Source organism: Coregonus clupeaformis, chromosome 8 (genome assembly GCF_020615455.1).
Source record: "Coregonus clupeaformis isolate EN_2021a chromosome 8, ASM2061545v1, whole genome shotgun sequence".
In the NCBI taxonomy this organism is placed as follows: Eukaryota; Metazoa; Chordata; class Actinopteri; order Salmoniformes; family Salmonidae; genus Coregonus; species Coregonus clupeaformis.
This window is the reverse complement of record NC_059199.1, coordinates 61198530-61215366: the sequence shown is the minus strand read 5'-3', so window position 1 is coordinate 61215366 and position 16837 is coordinate 61198530. Positions and strand designations below refer to the sequence as shown.

Genomic DNA, 16837 nt, shown 5'->3' with positions numbered 1-16837 from the left:
GTCCAGGAGGACTACATCAAATACCAGGGAGGCCTGGCCTGGGATATCACTACCTAGAGAGGGAAAGAGCGGTGGGGATGGAGGGATGGAAGGAGGGAGAGGAGGAGAGAAAGAAAGAGAGAGAGCGACGAGAGCGTGCATGATAGAGAGAGAGCGAGAGACAGACAGACAGACAGACAGAGAGCGTCACACTGATGATGCCATCTCTGATCCTACAGTATTAGAGAGGCCTGGACTGGGATAACACTCAGAAAGAACTCTATTACCCAGCAGCACCCACTTACCATCTCCATTTGATCCGTATCCTAGTGACGGGGGCATGGTGATGATGCGTCTCTCCCCAACACACATGCCCAGAAGGCCCTGGTCCATGCCAGCGATCAGCCAGCCAATCCCCACGTAGGTGTCATAGGTACGCATACGAGTGTGGCTACAGGAGGAGGGGGAGAGGGGGAGGGGGAGGGAGAAAGGGGGAGGGAGAGAGGAGGGAGAAATGGGGAGAGAATGCACAAATACTTATTAGAAGACTACAAGCACAGCAGACATTTATTTATTGGAAAGACTGCAAATGTCACCCTCCTCTCCTCTACCATCTACCTCCTCTCCTCTATCATCTCTCCTCTATCATCTCCCTCCTCTATCATCTCCCTCCTCTATCATCTCCCTCCTCTATCATCTCCCTCCTCTATCATCTCCCTCCTCTATCATCTCCCTCCTCTATCATCTCTCTCCTCTATCATCTCCCTCCTTGCAGGGCGTCTCTTCATCCCTCTCGCTCCCTGTGTTAGTAGTGTGTAGTGTGTGTTAGTAGTGTGTGTTAATAGTGTGCAGTGTGTGTTAGTAGTGTGTAGTGTGTGTTAGTCGTGTGTAGTGTGTGTTAGTAGTGTGTGTTAGTAGTGTACAGTGTGTGTTAGTAGTGTGTAGTGTGTGTTAGTTATGTGTAGTGTGTGTTAGTAGTGTGTAGTGTGTGTTAGTAGTGTGTGTTAGTAGTGTGTAGTGTGTGTTAGTAGTGTGTAGATGTGTTAGTAGTGTGTAGTGTGTGTTAGTAGTGTGTAGATGTGTTAGTAGTGTGCATGTCGTGTCTCACCTTGAGTCGAACAGTGTTCCGTCCAGCAGTGTTCCGTTGTAATGATAACGTACGTAGTCTGACACCTCTACCTTCCTAGAGCAGTTCTCAGGGGTGTAGTACGTCTTACTCTGAATCCCATCGTCAGGGTTCCACACGTCCAACAACAGAACGTCAAAATGGAGGATCGCGTCTGAAGGGATGACATCACCTGGAGGATTAAGGAAGAATGACATTAGAGTTACACTTGTCCTCTCTGTCCCCCTTCTCTCTTTCTTTCTCTCTCTCTCTCTCTCAACCTCTCTCTCTCTCTCTCTCTCTCTTTCTTTCTCTCTCTCTCTCTCTCAACCTCTCTCTCTCTCTCTCTCTCAACCTCTCTCTCTCTCTCTCTCAACCTCTCTCTCTCTCGCTCTCTCTCTCAACCTCTCTCTCGCTCTCTCAACCTCTCTCTCTCTCTCTCTCTCTCTCTCTCTCTCTCAACATCTCTCTCTCTCTCTCTCTCATCCTCTCGTCCCCTCTCTCAATGTTAGACTAGACAGATGAACATGAAATTGTCTCTTTCAAGGAGGAAATTAATCAGCGATTATACAAAGGGTGGGTCTAATCCTGAATGCTGATTGGTTAAAACCGCATTCCAGCCGGTGTCTATTCCACAAGTTACCACCGGCTAAATCTATGACGTTAAAATGCCTATTTACTCTGTTCCATCTGACTGCGCAATCCACTGTCTCATCAGCCCAGCCAGGCAATTTATAAACTTGATCTCCGCTATAAAAAGCATGTAGACCTTATCTCACATTTCTTTTAGACTAACATTTCGTTTTCAACAGTGGAGATTTGTATAAACCTTGCTGTCTGTCTCTCCGACATTTGCAACATTGTTTCAATATTCAAATTCGATCTCCTGCTGTCCCATAGTAATGAACGTGTCGGGAGTCGGGACGAGAGAGAGAGGCAGGCAGCGTTTGTCAGCCGGTCGAAATCATGAATCAGCTGGCATCATTTTTATGGATATATCCAAAGAAATGTCCATTGAAAAAAGGTAAAACAAAATGCAGCTAATTTGCAGTCTTTCCAGCTTCAGTTTGAAGTGATTGTGTTACTGTAGCTGTGTTGTTGGCTAGCTCCTCTGAACAACAGTGTCCTGACGAGTGAGCACATTCTCTATGCCAGACGAAATCACACCTCATTAGCTCATTGTTATGGATGTATCCAAATAAATGTCACTAGAAAACAGCTTAAACAAATGCAAATGCAGCTACTTTGCTGTTATTCTGGAGTACATTTTTTACGTGACTGTAAGTTAGCCGTAGTTGGCTAGCTAGCAGCAAGGAATAAGAATGTTGCCAGCCAGTATGGCAATAGAACATTTAGAACGAACGACTGGGTGGTGTCCATAGACACAGAACAAAAAGACTGAACGACTGGGTCGCGTCCATAGACACAGAACAAAAAGACTGAGCGGCTGGGTCGCGTCCATAGACACAGAACAAAAAGACTGAACGACTGGGTCGCGTCCATAGACACAGAACAAAAAGACTGAACGACTGGGTCGCGTCCATAGACACAGAACAAAAAGACTGAACGACTGGGTCGCGTCCATAGACACAGAACAAAAAGACTGAGCGGCTGGGTCGCGTCCATAGATACAGAACAAAAAGACTGAACGGCTGGGTCGCGTCCATAGATACAGAACAAAAAGACTGAATGACTGGGTCGCGTCCATAGATACAGAACAAAAAGACTGAATGACTGGGTCGCGTCCATAGATACAGAACAAAAAGACTGAATGACTGGGTCGCGTCCATAGATACAGAACAAAAAGACTGAACGGCTGGGTCGCGTCCATAGATACAGAACAAAAAGACTGAACGGCTGGGTCGCGTCCATAGATACAGAACAAAAAGACTGAACGACTGGGTCGCGTCCATAGATACAGAACAAAAAGACTGAACGACTGGGTCGCGTCTCTAGCAACCAAAGATTTGTGTTGGGACTATATATTGTGGAAGGATGAAATAGTACGAATAAATTAATCAAAATAACATTTTTTATGAAGATATGTCAATGATTTTTTGAATATGTTGGTAACCCGTTGTATAAAAGTGATATAATTAAGTGATAATGCCCGAGAAGCCGGTGTTTGTTGGATATATTGGCTCGACTTTGTTTTGGGCCTAACAACACCCGTGCCAATATATCCAACAAACACCGGCTTCTCTGGCATTATCACTTAATTATAAACAGGCCACAGACATTGTTATGGGAGGGAGGGAACATGAGAGGAGGGGAAGAGGAAGGGAGGAGGAGGGGTAGAGAAGTTGAGGGTGGTTGTGAATAAATCCATACTGGTGAGTTGACAGTTGTTCTCTCTGCTGGCAAAGACTGTTTCTCCCTCCAACTCCCTGGCTCTCACTCCCTGGCTCTCACATCCTGGCTCTCACTCCCTGGCTCTCACTCCCTGGTTCTCACTCCTCCTCCCTTTTCTTCTTCTCAATTCATTTCAAAGGGCTTTATTAGCATGGGAAACATATTGCCAAAGCAAGTGAAATAGATAATTTAAAAAAGTGAAATAAACAATAAAATGAACAGTATGTATTACACTCAAAGGAATAGAGACATTAAAAATGTCATATTATGGCTATTATGCCTCTCTCTGTCTCTCTCTCTCTCTCTCTCTCTCTCTCTCTCTCTCTCTGTCTCTCTCTCTCTCTCTCTGTCTCTCTCTGTCTCTGTCTCTCTGTCTCTCTCTCTCATCTGTCTCTCTCTCTCTCTCTGTCTCTCTGTCTCTCTCTCTCTCTCTCTCTCTCTCTCTCTCTCTCTCTCTCTCTCTCTCTCTGTCTCTGTCTCTGTCTCTCTCTCTCTGTCTCTGTCTCTCTCTCTCTCTCTCTCTCTCTCTCTCATCTGCTCTCTCTCTCTCTCTCTCTCTCTGTCTCTCTCTGTCTCTCTCTCTCTGTCTCTCTCTCTCTGTCTCTCTCTCTCTCTCTCTGCTCTCTCTCTCTCTCTCTCTCTCTCTCTCTCTCTCTCTCTCTCTGTCTCTCTGTCTCTCTCTCTCATCAGCTCTCTCTCTCTCTCTCTCTCTCTGTCTCTCTCTCTCTCTCTCTCTCTCTCTCTCTGTCTCTCTGTCTCTGCCTCTGTCTCTCTTCCATACTAATCTGTAGAGGAGACACCTATATTTACCTGTCCATACAGGCCCATCCCCCCTCTCTTTCTCTCTCTTTACCAGTCTCTACGTGCCAAGTCAGGCCACACATTCCTGTTCTAATCTCTCCTCATGCAAAACCAACCAATCCGCTTGATGACCTCTTTATGCGCACAAAAACATGCTAATACACACACACACACACACACACACACTAATATGGACAAACACACTCCTGACACTGTGCAGTCTCCCCTGTGACTGAGGGTAACTCCTACAACAAGACTCCTCCTCTATGTGTTAGTTGAAGAGAGTTGGTCTGAGCTCATAGCAGCACTAATCTATCGACAAGCTAAGGTGATTGATCTGATATTCAGTGACAGCAGCTAGCTCAGCCTGCCCTGTGTAAGGTAACAAACAGCTTGGCTCCAGGCAGCGCTCACTTCCTGGTCTGTGATGTCAGAGTGGGCCGATTCGACATGGAGCTGAGACCGCCCTCTTCCTGTCCTGCTTCCTTTCTTCCTCTGTGTGTTTATGAATACCTCTGAACGGTAAACAACAGCTTCTACACAGACATGCGGTACACAGAACAAACACAGACAAATGCTCGCGCGACCCATACACCCACCCGCCTGCTCCATCCTAAGCACAGGTTACAGGTAGATGATATAATAATAATATGCCATTTAGCAGACGCTTTTATCCAAAGCGACTTACAGTCATGCGTGCATACATTTTTGTGTATGGGTGGTCGCGGGGATCGAACCTACTACCTGGGCGTTACAAGCGCCGTGCTCTACCAGCTGAGCTACAGAGGACCACAATATATGCTGAGTACATACAGTTGTTGATTGATTAGAGGGGAGGCGTTGAGATGTATTTTCTCCCAAGCCTCAATAATAAGCTTAAATGCCATTAAAGCTTTGTCAACTATGTTCTAACTGATGTTATACATGATGTAATGAGTTTACCGTATCCTTCCTTCCCATAGGCCAGTTGTGGGGGGATGGTGACCAGGCGTCTCTCGTTGACACACATACCCACCAGAGCTCTGTCCATCCCTTCAATCGGCTGCTTCTTACCCACATAAACATTATAGGTGCTGCTGCGATCATAGCTGCAAAACACACACACACACACACACACACACACACACACACAAACACACACAACACACACACACACACGTTATGGGAGCAGTCAACATCTCAACCAAAAACGACAGAAAGACAAGAAAAACACTAATTTACTCCCTCATTCATTCACTCACTCACTTCACTGATTCACTCACTCAGTCACTCAGTCATATGTAGCTCTATGTCCCGTCAGCAGTCATTGGTTGGCTGTGGTGAGACTGTGGTTAACATGCCTAGACTACGACACTGGCCAAGCGCATCTCAGTTCTTGCCACACACATTGATGCTTGAGCCCACTGGTCTGGTCAACTATAGCCCACGGGTTTACATGAATGAATGAATGACTGAATGAATGACCTATTAATGAGATGTTTAACCTGATCAGTCTGCTGGCCTTGCATGACATACACTCACACACCTGGAGGCTGTACCTGTGTGTGCATGGCCTAGAGCAGGACAGGTAGACTTGGGTATACACCCTTGCCCCCATACAGTATTATCACCCGGTGTATTTAGTAGCAGAAGAGAACTGTTTTCTCTGGAGTGATAAGTTATATTCACTTATTCTTTAGTTCAGTCGTGGAGACTGCAGCAGAGTCTCTCTGTCTCTGAGTGAACAGCTCTCTATCTCTCTCTCTCTCTCTCAATTCAATTCAAAGGGCTTTATTGGCATGGGAAACAGATGTTTACATTGCCAAAGCAAGTGAAATAGATCATAAACAAATGTAAAATAAACAATAAAAAATGAACAGTAAACATTACACACGCTCTCTCCATATCGCTTTCTCGCTCTCTCTCTCTAGCTCTCTCTGCCTGCGTGGCTGTTTGGAAGACCCGGTAATAAAACACGCACATGAGTTTATGGACGTGCACGCTACTCACTGCATGCAGGAGTGAGGAAAAGAAAAGGAAAAACGATACCTGGAGTCAAACTTCTTTCCATCGGGGAACATGCCGTTATAGTGGTAACGGACATAGTCCCCTACTTTCACAGCGCGCTCGCACTGCTCCGGCACGAACGTTTTCTCAATAACGATGTCATCTAACGGTACCGGAGGGGCGTCACAGGCGACAAAAGCCACCAGAGCCGCCAGATAGATCATCCCGTGCACGCACTGGTTCATTTTCATACGCCTCTCCTTTACCGACAAAAATATGGGTGGATAACCGTGACTTTAACGGTTGCTATTGCTCTCACTCTCGCAGGTTGTTTTGGTTCCTCTGAACTTCTTCTTCCCGTTCTTGTCTTCTTCTCTTGATGCCCGTCGGTTCGGGATTGAATGGAATGGGCGCAGGCGCAGTAGCACACAGCAGATGTGTTGACGTGGAAACGGCAAATGGAGGGCCTAGTAGTCACGGCTGGAGACCAAATAGACTGCATCACCGCTGCAAGACCCCCGCAAGACCACCATTTACATTACATTTTAGTCATTTAGCAGACGCTCTTATCCAGAGCGACTTACCAGACACGAACTACTACTGTAGCAGAGTTTACATTGACACATGTAGCCTATATAGGCGAATGCAGTATGAAGGGTGGTCCTCTGTAGCTCAGCTGGTAGAGCACGGCGCTTGTAACGCCAAGGTAGTGGGTTCGATCCCCGGGACCACCCATACACAAAAATGTATGCACGCATGACTGTAAGTCGCTTTGGATAAAAGCGTCTGCTAAATGGCATATTATTATATATATTATTAAGGACTATTACAGGCTGGGCTATGTGGGGGTGGGGGTGGGGGTGTGGTGCCCCCCCTAGCTCTCTGGAAAAATGAATGTCTCGACGTGGCAGGGGAGAGGGAAAGCTACAGGCTACAGAGACAATTGTAATTTGTGGGTGATAGAATATAATACATTTATAGAATATAAGCTACACTAAACATATAGCCGAACACAACAGAACAAGCCGTTTCATGTTGCACATTGAAAGTTATAAACTCACCATTCACTAAGTTACTTCTCATTGTCTCTGCGTGAAATCAATCACATTCCATTGTGTGACCATTTGGCATCTGGTATGGGGTGCCACAAATGGAAAACACTCCTTAACTTGATCTGTGACTTTGTAACATTAATTTACATATAGGTTAATGTAAGCTACAGGATAGTGCAGGGGTCTGGTTTTCCCAACCAGTGTGTTACTTAAGATCTCTCGAGAACAATAGTGATTAGGGGAAGGTGCACGGAGCCCCTGCCCAGAGTAGCCGAGTGGAGTTGTGTCTGGTTACGTGGTGGGGGTAGAGGCGGTCCCTGTCCCACGCACGGCACAAAGCAGAATAGAGTAGAGACGTAGATTTCGCCCAGCCCTCCAACCTTTACACAGAAACTAAAGATGGCAACCTCCAGCACTCCGCTACTCTCTCTTCTTCTATTCGCGTTTTCCGTTACAATAGTCTTCTGTCAATACGAGAAATACAGCTTCAGAAGTTTTCCGCGTCATGAACTAATGCCGCTAGACTCCGCGTATAAATACGCGCTGGATCAGTACACCGGAGAGAAATGGCAGGAGACAGTAGACTACCTCGAGGTGTCTCTCCGGTTGTACCGGCTGCTCAGGGACAGCGAGGCCTTCTGCAACCTCAACTGCAGCTCCGTGCGGCTGGACAACGAGGAGAAGTTTACCGATTTCCCGGAGCTGCGAGTGTTCGGTAACGTTATGAAGAGGGCACAGTGCCTGAAGCGGTGCAAACAGGGGCTGCCCGCCTTCAGACAGACTATGCCCAGCCGGGACACCGTGGAGGAGTTCGAGAAACGAGAACCCTATAAATACCTGCAGTTCGCCTACTTCAAAGTGAGTGAAATCAGTGCTGCTCTCTGCTGTATTGAACAGAGAAGAGCTGATTTAAATCTGTAGAGCTGCCTGTCTCTCAAAAAACAACTATAGCTGAATACATTTGGTATATAAGTTGTAGTTTATATACAAAATGTTTGTGTTTTTCAATAACTTTTAGAACCATGTAGACTAGTGTACACTCTTATAGAACCCTACATGGAACCCAAAGGTTCTATATGGAACCAATTTTGGTTCAGTGAAGAAAAACCACTGGGGTTCTGATCAAAGAACCCTCCAAAAGGGTTCTACATACAGTGCCTTCCGATGGTCACTCTGACAGAGCTCTAGAGTTCCTTTGTGGAGATGGGAGAACCTTCCAGAAGGACAAGCATCTCTGCAGCGCTCCACCAATCAGGCCTTTATGGTAAAGTGGCTAGACGGAAGCCACTCCTCAGTAAAAGGCACATGACAGCCCGATTGGAGTTTGCCAAAAGGCACCTAAAGACTCTCAGACCATGACCATGAGAAACAAGATTCTCTGGTCTGATGAAACCAAGATTGAACTCTTTGGCGTGAATGCCAAGTGTCACGTCTGGAGGAAACCTGGCACCATTCCTACGGGGAAGCATGGTGGTGGCAGCATCATGCTGTGGGGATGTTTTTCAGCGGCAGAGACTGGGAGACTAGTCAGGATGAGGGAAAGATGAACGGAGAAAAGTACAGAGAGATGCTTGATGAAAACCTGCTCCAGAGCGCTCAGGACCTCAGACTGGGGCGAAGGTTCACCTTCCAACAGGACAACGACCCTATGCACACAGCCAAGACAACGCAGGAGTGGCTTCGGAACAAGTCTCTGAATGTCCTTGAGTGGCCCAGCCAGAGCCTTCTACAGTGCCTACTTTCCGAAGGCACTGTAGAACCTTTAGGAGTTCCATATATGAAGCAATAGAACCCTTTTTGGTTCTATCCAGAACCTTTTATTCTAATAGTGTAGTTCTACAAGCTGTATATTGTACTACTGTGCTCCACTGAGTTGTAGTGTGTTCTCATACGTGCCATGAAGGAGGGGGTCTGAGCTAAGGAAGAGGGTCCTGTGGTTTTGTTCACTTTATACGAGTAGCCTGTGTGTGTGTATGTGTGTGTGTCTGCCCCTGTTTTGTGTGTTTGTGTGTTTGTGCGCGTGTGCCTGTCTGCCTCTGTGTGTGTGTAACTCTCTCCTCCTGTCTCCTCCTGTCGCCTCCTCTCTCCTCCTCTCTCCTCCTCCCGCCTCCTGTCTCCTCCTCTCTCCTTCTCTCTCCTCCTGTCTCCTCCTCCTGTCTCCTCCTCTCTCCTCCTGTCTCCTCTCTCCCCATGTCTCCTCCTCTCTCCTCCACTCCTCCTGTCTCCTGTCTCCTCCTCTCGCCTCCTGTCTCCTCCTCTCTCCTCCTGTCTCCTCCTCTCTCCTTCTCTCTCCTCCTGTCTCCTCTCTCCTCCTGTCTCCTCCTGTTTCCTCCTCTCCTCCTCTCGTCTCCTCTCTCTTCCTCTCCTTCTCTCTCCTCCACTCCTCCTGTCTCCTCCTCTCTCCTCCTCTCTCCTCCTGTTTCCTCCTCTCTCCTCATGTCTCCTCCTCTCTCCTCCTCTCTCCCTGTCTCCTCCTCTCTCCTCCTCTCTCCACCTGTCTCATCCTCTCTCCTCCTCTCTCCTCCTGTCTCCTCTCCTCTTCTCTCCTCCTCTCTCCTCCTGTCTCCTCCTGTGTCCTCCTCTCTCCTCTTCTCCTGTCTCCTCCTGTCTCTTCCTCTCTCCTCCTGTCTCCTCTTGTCTCCTCTTCTCTCCTCCTGTCTCCTCCTCTCTCCTCCTGTCTCCTCTTCTCTCCTCCTGTCTCCTCTTCTCTCCTCCTCTCTCCTCCTCTCTCCTCCTGTCTCCTCCTGTCTCTTCCTCTCTCCTCCTGTCTCCTCCGGTCTCCTCGTCTCTCCTCCTCTCTCCTCCTCTCTCCTCCAGTCTGATAACCTGGCCAAGGCCGTGTCTGCTGCCCACACCTTCCTCCTGAAGCACCCTGATGATGAGATGATGCAGAGGAACATGGCCTACTACAGGAGTCTTCCTGGGGCTGACGAACACCTCACGGACCTGGAGACCAAGTCCTATGAGGTGAACACACACACTTGTGTTCACACACGTACAGCTGTATACACACACACACACACACACACACACACACACAGGGCAAGCACGCCCGTACACACACAAGCGCCAAGAGAAAGCTGCTCTATAATTCTCTCCATGGGCTGGGTTAGATATGGATAGGGTAACAGACTGACGTCATAGGAGGACGTAAAGGCTTACTCCGAGTGTTAGGCTGAGGTCTCAATTGCAGCCTGATCACTAGAAGTAGACTTCGATTTCGGATGTTTGAAAAGGTCCTGAGATTGTTGATATATGCCTTCCTTGACGCTCACCAAAAATAAAACTTGTGGTGCTCGGAGCCGGAGTGTGCTGGTTAGACCACTGTGCTACGGCCGTTCATAATGCTTCATAATGCTTCATAATGCTCTAGAAAGCCACTAGAATGCTGAGAATACTTGATGGTAATAGTGAGTCTGTGACGAGGTGTGAATGAAGGAGTCAGGCCCAGGAGGTAAAACACCGAAGTCCAGAGTTTAATCCGTTTGCATAAATCAAACGCCCCAAGCGTCAAACGACACTGTCCAAGGGAAAACATCCACCTTAGCAAATAACACAATGAAATGTAGCTCAACCGAGCTCCTCGCTCTCACAACAAAACAATCACTCACAAAGACAAAGGGAACAGAGGGAACACTTATACACATACTAATTAGGGGAATGAGCACCAGGTGTGTGTGATTGACAAGACATGACAAGTGGAGTGATGAGAATGGGATCGGCAGTAGCTAGTACTCCGGTGACGACGAACGACGAAGCCTGCCCGAACCAGGAGGAGGGGCAGCCTCGGCGGAAGTCGTGACAGAGTCGTTTTTAATTATTTTGTTTTAATCCTTCCCCAAACCATGCCCTAACCCTAACCACTCAGAATTAACCCTGTAACCACTCAGAATTAATGCGTCAAAAATAGACGTTCATCCATAGTACATCAAATGTTGGTTTAGGGAGCTCTGCAGGGCTGCACGGATACAGGCTGTGCTCTGATACTCTGGTGAAATAAGTCTGGTCTTCTAATCTAGTTACAATGAACGTATTGTAATGTTGTGTTACTGTAACACTCTGTGTGTGTGTGTGTGTGTGTGTGTGTGTTGTGTTGTTGTTGTTCCAGATGTTGTTTGTGCGAGCAGTGAGGGCGTATAATGGTGATAACTACCGTACGTCAGTGTCCGACATGGAGCTGGCTCTGAGGGATTTCTTCAAGATCTATGATGAGTGTCTGGCTGCTTCAGAAGGGGCCAGGGAGGTCAGAGACTTTAAAGACTTCTACCCCTCCATCGCTGGTGAGTCTTTCTTTCTTTCTTTCTTTCTTTCTTTCTTTCTTTCTTTCTTTCTTTCTTTCTTTCTTTCTTTCTTTCTTTCTTTCTTTCTTTCTACCTCTCCATCTCAGGTCTGTCTCTCTGTTAAGAAATCCCTCCATCAAGCTGTCACTCTTTTATCCCTGCAACATAGGTTAACTTACCTGTCCAAAAATATCAACCAATGCTTTTGAGTTTCAGAACAGGTCACTCATGATGTAAATGAGTATAACCTCTCCCCCCTCCCTCCTCCTGCTCTCTCGCTCCTCTCTCCCCTCCCCTCTCTCTCTCCCCCCTTTCTCTCTCTCTCCCTCTCTCTACCTCCTCTCTTCCTATCTCTCTGCCCCCCCCTCTCTCTCTCTCTCCCTCCCAGACCACTACACAGAGGTGTTGGAGAGGAAGGTGAGGTGTGAGGCAGAGCTGACTCCTGTGGTTGGAGGATTCATCGTAGAGAAGTTTGTAGCAACCATGTACCACTACCTACAGTTCGCCTATTACAAATGTGAGAGTCCTATTACATTATGATTACAAATACAAGTGTTATTACTGTGTTATCGCTGTGTTATCGCTGCGTTATCGCTGTGTTATCGCTGCGTTATCGCTGCGTTATCGCTGTGTTATCGCTGCGTTATCGCTGTGTTATCGCTGCGTTATCGCTGTGTTATCGCTGCGTTATCGCTGCGTTGTCATTGCGTTATCACTGTGTTATCGCTGCGTTATCACTGCGTTATCGCTGTGTTATCGCTGTGTTATCACTGCGTTATCGCTGTGTTATCGCTGTGTTATCACTGTGTTATCGCTGTGTTATCACTGTGTTATAACAGGCTTATGGGTATGATACTGCACAATGTAACTACATTATTATTACAAACGTTATTACACACACACACACACACACACGTTTGTTTTACTATCTTGTGAGGACCAAATAATTGATTCCCATTCAAAATCCTATTTTCCCTCACCCCTGACCCTTAACCTAACCCAAAACCTAACCCTAATTCTAACCCCAACCCTAACTGCAACCCTAAATCTAACCCCTGAGCCTAAAATAGCCTTTTTCCTTGTGTGGAACGGAAAAATGTCTCCACTTTTCCTTTTTTTTACTATGCTTGTGGTCCCAACAAGGATAGTAAAATCAGAAACACTGACGTTGCTCTTGTCTCCCCAGTGAATGACCTGAAGAACGCGGTGCCGTGCGTAGCCAGCTACATGTTGTTTGACCCCAGTGATGAGGTGATGAAGAACAACGTGGTGTATTACCAGTACAACAGAGACAAGTACGGACTCAGCGACGAAGACTTCCTACCTAGATCGGTAAGACACACACATAAACAAACACACATATTTCAGCACAGGTGTGCACACACACACATCACCTGTCCACTATCTCTGTATACAGGTCATTTGGCGCCTATCATTGGTTGTTTTTTAACCCGTTGACTGAATTCGGAGTTCTTCATTTGGGTTTGCTTGTCAATGTTGATCTGACTTGTGTGTTTTGTGTGTGTGTGTGTGTGTGTGTGTGTGTGTGTGTGTGTGTGGGGTGTGTGTGTGTGTGTGTGTGTGTGTGTGTGTGTGTGTGTGTGTGTGTGGGGGTGTGGTGTGTGTGGGGGGGGGTGTGTGTGTGTGTGTGTGTGTGTGTGTGTGTGTGTGTGTGTGTGTGTGTGTGTATTTTAGGAGGCGGTACGGTACTTGAACCAGACCACCATGCAGCTACAGATGCTGGTGTTCTCCAGACAACGCCTGGCGAGTGATGATGAGGTACGTGTTTTGTGTGTGTGTGTGTGTGTGTGTGTGAGAGAGAGGGTGTGTGCATGTGTGTGTGAGAGAGAGTGTGTCTCCATTTGTCCAAAAGAGTGTATTGGTTCTTACAGAACATCTGTCCATAAGTGTGTCTTGGTTCTTACAGAACATCTGTCCAAAAGAGTGTCTTGGTTCTTACAGAACATCTGTCCATAATAATGTCCTGGTTCGTAAAGAACATCTGTCCATAAGCGTGACCTGGTTCTTAGCAGGGCTCTCTATGTAATATTTCTGTAAACTAGGGAGAAACCACAGATTCCTTTCAGATCACATGACCTGTGTCCAGCAGTACAATGTGACCAGTGTTTACCAGACTGCTGTATTAGACCTCACCACAGGGTGGCGCTGATCACTCACAACAACACAGACAGGTCTAATTTTTTTAATTATTATTTTTATTTACTTATTTAACCTTTATTTAACTAGGCAAGTCAGTTAAGAACACATTCTTATTTACAATGACGGCCTACACCGGCCAAACCCGGACGACGCTGGGCCAATTGTGCGCCGCTCTATGGGACTCCCAATCACGGCCGGTTGTGATACAGCCTGGAATCGAACCAGGTGGTCTGTAGTGACGCCTCAAGCACTGAGATGCAGTGCCTTAGACCGCTGCGCCACTCGGGAGTCGCGGCATGACTAGTCTAGGTCAGGAGTGGCCAAACCTCCTCCTTTAAAGCTACCCTACTGCATATTAATCAGGAAACAGCAGAGAATGGTTTCCCCCCGGTTACAGTCTTCAGGTTCAATCCTAACTCTGTGATGTGTGTGTGTGTGTGTGTGTGTGTGTGTGTGTGTGTGTGTGTACAGGGGGAAGTGTTGGAGTTTCTAGATGACTTCCTGGATGCTTAGGGTCAGACGCTGCACTGAAAAGACAGAAAGAGAAAAAGAAAACACTGAACTAAACGACAGAAACGAGCGAAGGCAGGAGGTTTTCCCAGCATGCTGCAGGGTCTTGGCTCCTCCCACTGGGTCATATTTATTCGGAGGTTCTGGAGGCTCTGATTGGCTCGAATTAGTTCTATTTTTTACTTGTGTGTAATATGACATTTAAAATAATGATTTTTATATTTCTGGATCATGTGCACTAACATGTAGAGTACAGAGGTATGGACAGTGAGTGATATTGTGGTATTAAATTGATGATGATGATGATGATGATGATGTATGTGCACTCTCTGTCTATTGTCCATGTTTTTAATCAAACTGATCACTGTCTTACAGTGGAGGCTGCTGAGGGGAGGACTGCTCATAATAATGTCTGGAACTGAGCCAATGGAATTACATAAAATGCATAGAAATCATGTGTTTGATACCGTTCCACTCATTTAGCTCAAGACATTACCACCAGCCCGTCCTCCCCAATTACGGTGCCCCCAACCCCCTGTGCTGTCTTACAAGGAAAGATACAAAGATATTCACATGGTTCTTTTACAATAAAACCACATGGCGAAACACAGACCCCTCCAGTGGTCATTGCTGTCTGTTTGGTATTAAAGTCATAGGGTCCGATTCAGCCATGTACCTTTAATTATAATTTGATCGACAGACTCACTAGAATATATGAAGAGAACGGTTCCGAATATTAGGGACCAATGAAAGAAAGCCATGTAGATACACGCATATTCGTCTCTTTTTCAGCACCAATTGGTAGATAAAAAAAATATTCTGATCTTCTATATTATTTAGGGTTAGGAAAGGTTTGGAGTGCCTTTACGCACAAAATATATTGATTTATCAAAAATACAGTAGTTTGATTCATCCTGAAAGTTGCCATATTAAATTGTTCAATCCATTAAATATTGGAAGGAGAGGAAAGTGTACAATAGGTGTTGAACAGTAGTCCTATAAATCTACCCTAATAATCCTCACTAATCATGGAACTGTGATGACAACGGTCCAGTCATCGTGAACCATGCGCCAGGTTCCAGGTTTAAACTGCTATGTATAGTCTGTGTTCCATAATGATTCAAATAGGCTACATGTCTCAAATTATCGCACATCTTGTAATACATTAGCCTAATATGATCCACTATTGCTAGTGATCCTCAGGAACAACCACGCGAACATGACAGAGGAAAGAAAGGTAAACTAACGATGCAATGGAATGATGCAAAATGTAAGGAAACTTAACACTAAAGTCAGTGACTGTTAAAAATGTATGTCGGTATAACTGACGGTGACCACCGATAGTGGCTAATATTTAACACGATACAAATAGTAAAACAAAAATTAAATACAGTGAAAACATTCTAGAAATCATAAATCAAATCGATAGGTTTGGCGCTATACTGTCATTTGCACATGGCTACAGAAGCCTATTGGGTATCCACATTTCATCCCAAATTCTAAGGCCAGCCTTTCATAAACTTCACTGTGGAAAAGGTGATATGTTGATATGCTTCAGTTTGCTGCTATATGACTGGTTTCACATTTGTCTCCAGTGATTTCATCGCGCGTAAAAGTTGGTGGAATTATGAGGGAATTAAATCAAGGTCAGAATACAGCGTATCTGTAGACACACCGCCGTTGTGTGATTTAATGTCAACCCATACATCCTAGTAGGCTCACTACAGGAACACGATGTCACGGATCCCCCCGGTACTGCTGCTCATTCCGTTCACCAGTTCCAGAGGTCTACGTCACCGGCCTTCTAGGTCACTGACATGGATCATTACCACCAACCCCGGACTGTCTTGTCTCATTACGCACACCTGGTTCCCATTCCCCCTGATTAGTATGTGTATATATGTGCCATCTGTTCCCCATTGTCCTTGTCGATTGTTGTCCCATGTCCGTTGGTCTCGTGAGTACCGTGTATTGTGCTCTTGTTGTTTACGGGTCTCCTCCCGTGTATTGTGTAGAGGTTACACCTCGCTCTTTGTTTGGGTTACATCCCTTTTGTATATATATACACGTGTTGGGTGGAGTAATATAACCCCTAATACGTATTCCTGCGCCTGTCTTCAAATCATACAACGTGACAAACGAGGGATACATACATTCAAAATTCCAGACAACATATCAACTACCTCGGTCCAAAATCCTTCGGTGGCTGAACAGTTCCAGAACAGATTAGAGTTCCGACCTCACCGCAGCCATGCCAACACACATCTGAAAGGCTTTGATCTGTCTTTTTCAACCTGTGTGGTGTGATGTAGGCCCTGTGTAAGACCTTCATTTGAATAATTTTATACCTCACCAGTTAAGTTATTGGTCTTTCAGCATTATCACAGGTTCTTAACGAAAGTTGTAATTAAAAACTCTGAATTACTTTGCTGTTACAATAAACAACATACATGTAAAATAAAAATGTAAAGTGCCCAAAAAAACAGGCTCTGAAGTCGGTCTTTAGGAGCTTTCTGGCAAAGTCAAGGCACAGTTTAGTGCGTCTGTCAGCTGCACAGGCTGAGGGTACGGAGTGCCTCTGGGGACCCCTCAGCGACGAAGACTTCCTACCT

At 46.1% G+C, this 16837-nt stretch overlaps 2 protein-coding genes across 2 annotated transcripts in view; one reads left to right on the top strand and one right to left on the bottom strand.

Annotated features, from left to right (window-relative positions):
* LOC121572267 (peptidyl-prolyl cis-trans isomerase FKBP9-like) overlaps positions 1 to 6873 on the bottom strand; it is a 9791-nt gene extending 2918 nt beyond the window's left edge. The window contains exons 1-5 of the mRNA XM_041884284.2: positions 6266 to 6873; positions 5180 to 5325; positions 1088 to 1277; positions 285 to 430; positions 1 to 53 (exon numbers count right to left, since the gene is read on the bottom strand). The exon at positions 1 to 53 is cut by the window's left edge and continues 137 nt beyond it. Coding sequence (XP_041740218.2) covers positions 1 to 53; positions 285 to 430; positions 1088 to 1277; positions 5180 to 5325; positions 6266 to 6474 — 744 coding nt within the window. The 5' untranslated portion in view covers positions 6475 to 6873. The remainder of the gene's footprint in view (positions 54 to 284; positions 431 to 1087; positions 1278 to 5179; positions 5326 to 6265) is intronic.
* Positions 6874 to 7575: 702 nt separating this feature from the next.
* LOC121572266 (cartilage-associated protein-like) lies at positions 7576 to 14837 on the top strand. The gene is made up of 7 exons (XM_041884283.2): positions 7576 to 8133; positions 10093 to 10242; positions 11384 to 11555; positions 11944 to 12072; positions 12742 to 12887; positions 13251 to 13334; positions 14187 to 14837. Exons 1-7 carry the CDS (start codon positions 7675 to 7677, stop codon positions 14226 to 14228), a joined length of 1182 nt encoding a protein of 393 aa, XP_041740217.1. The 5' UTR covers positions 7576 to 7674; the 3' UTR covers positions 14229 to 14837.
* The last annotated feature ends 2000 nt before the right edge of the window (positions 14838 to 16837 follow it).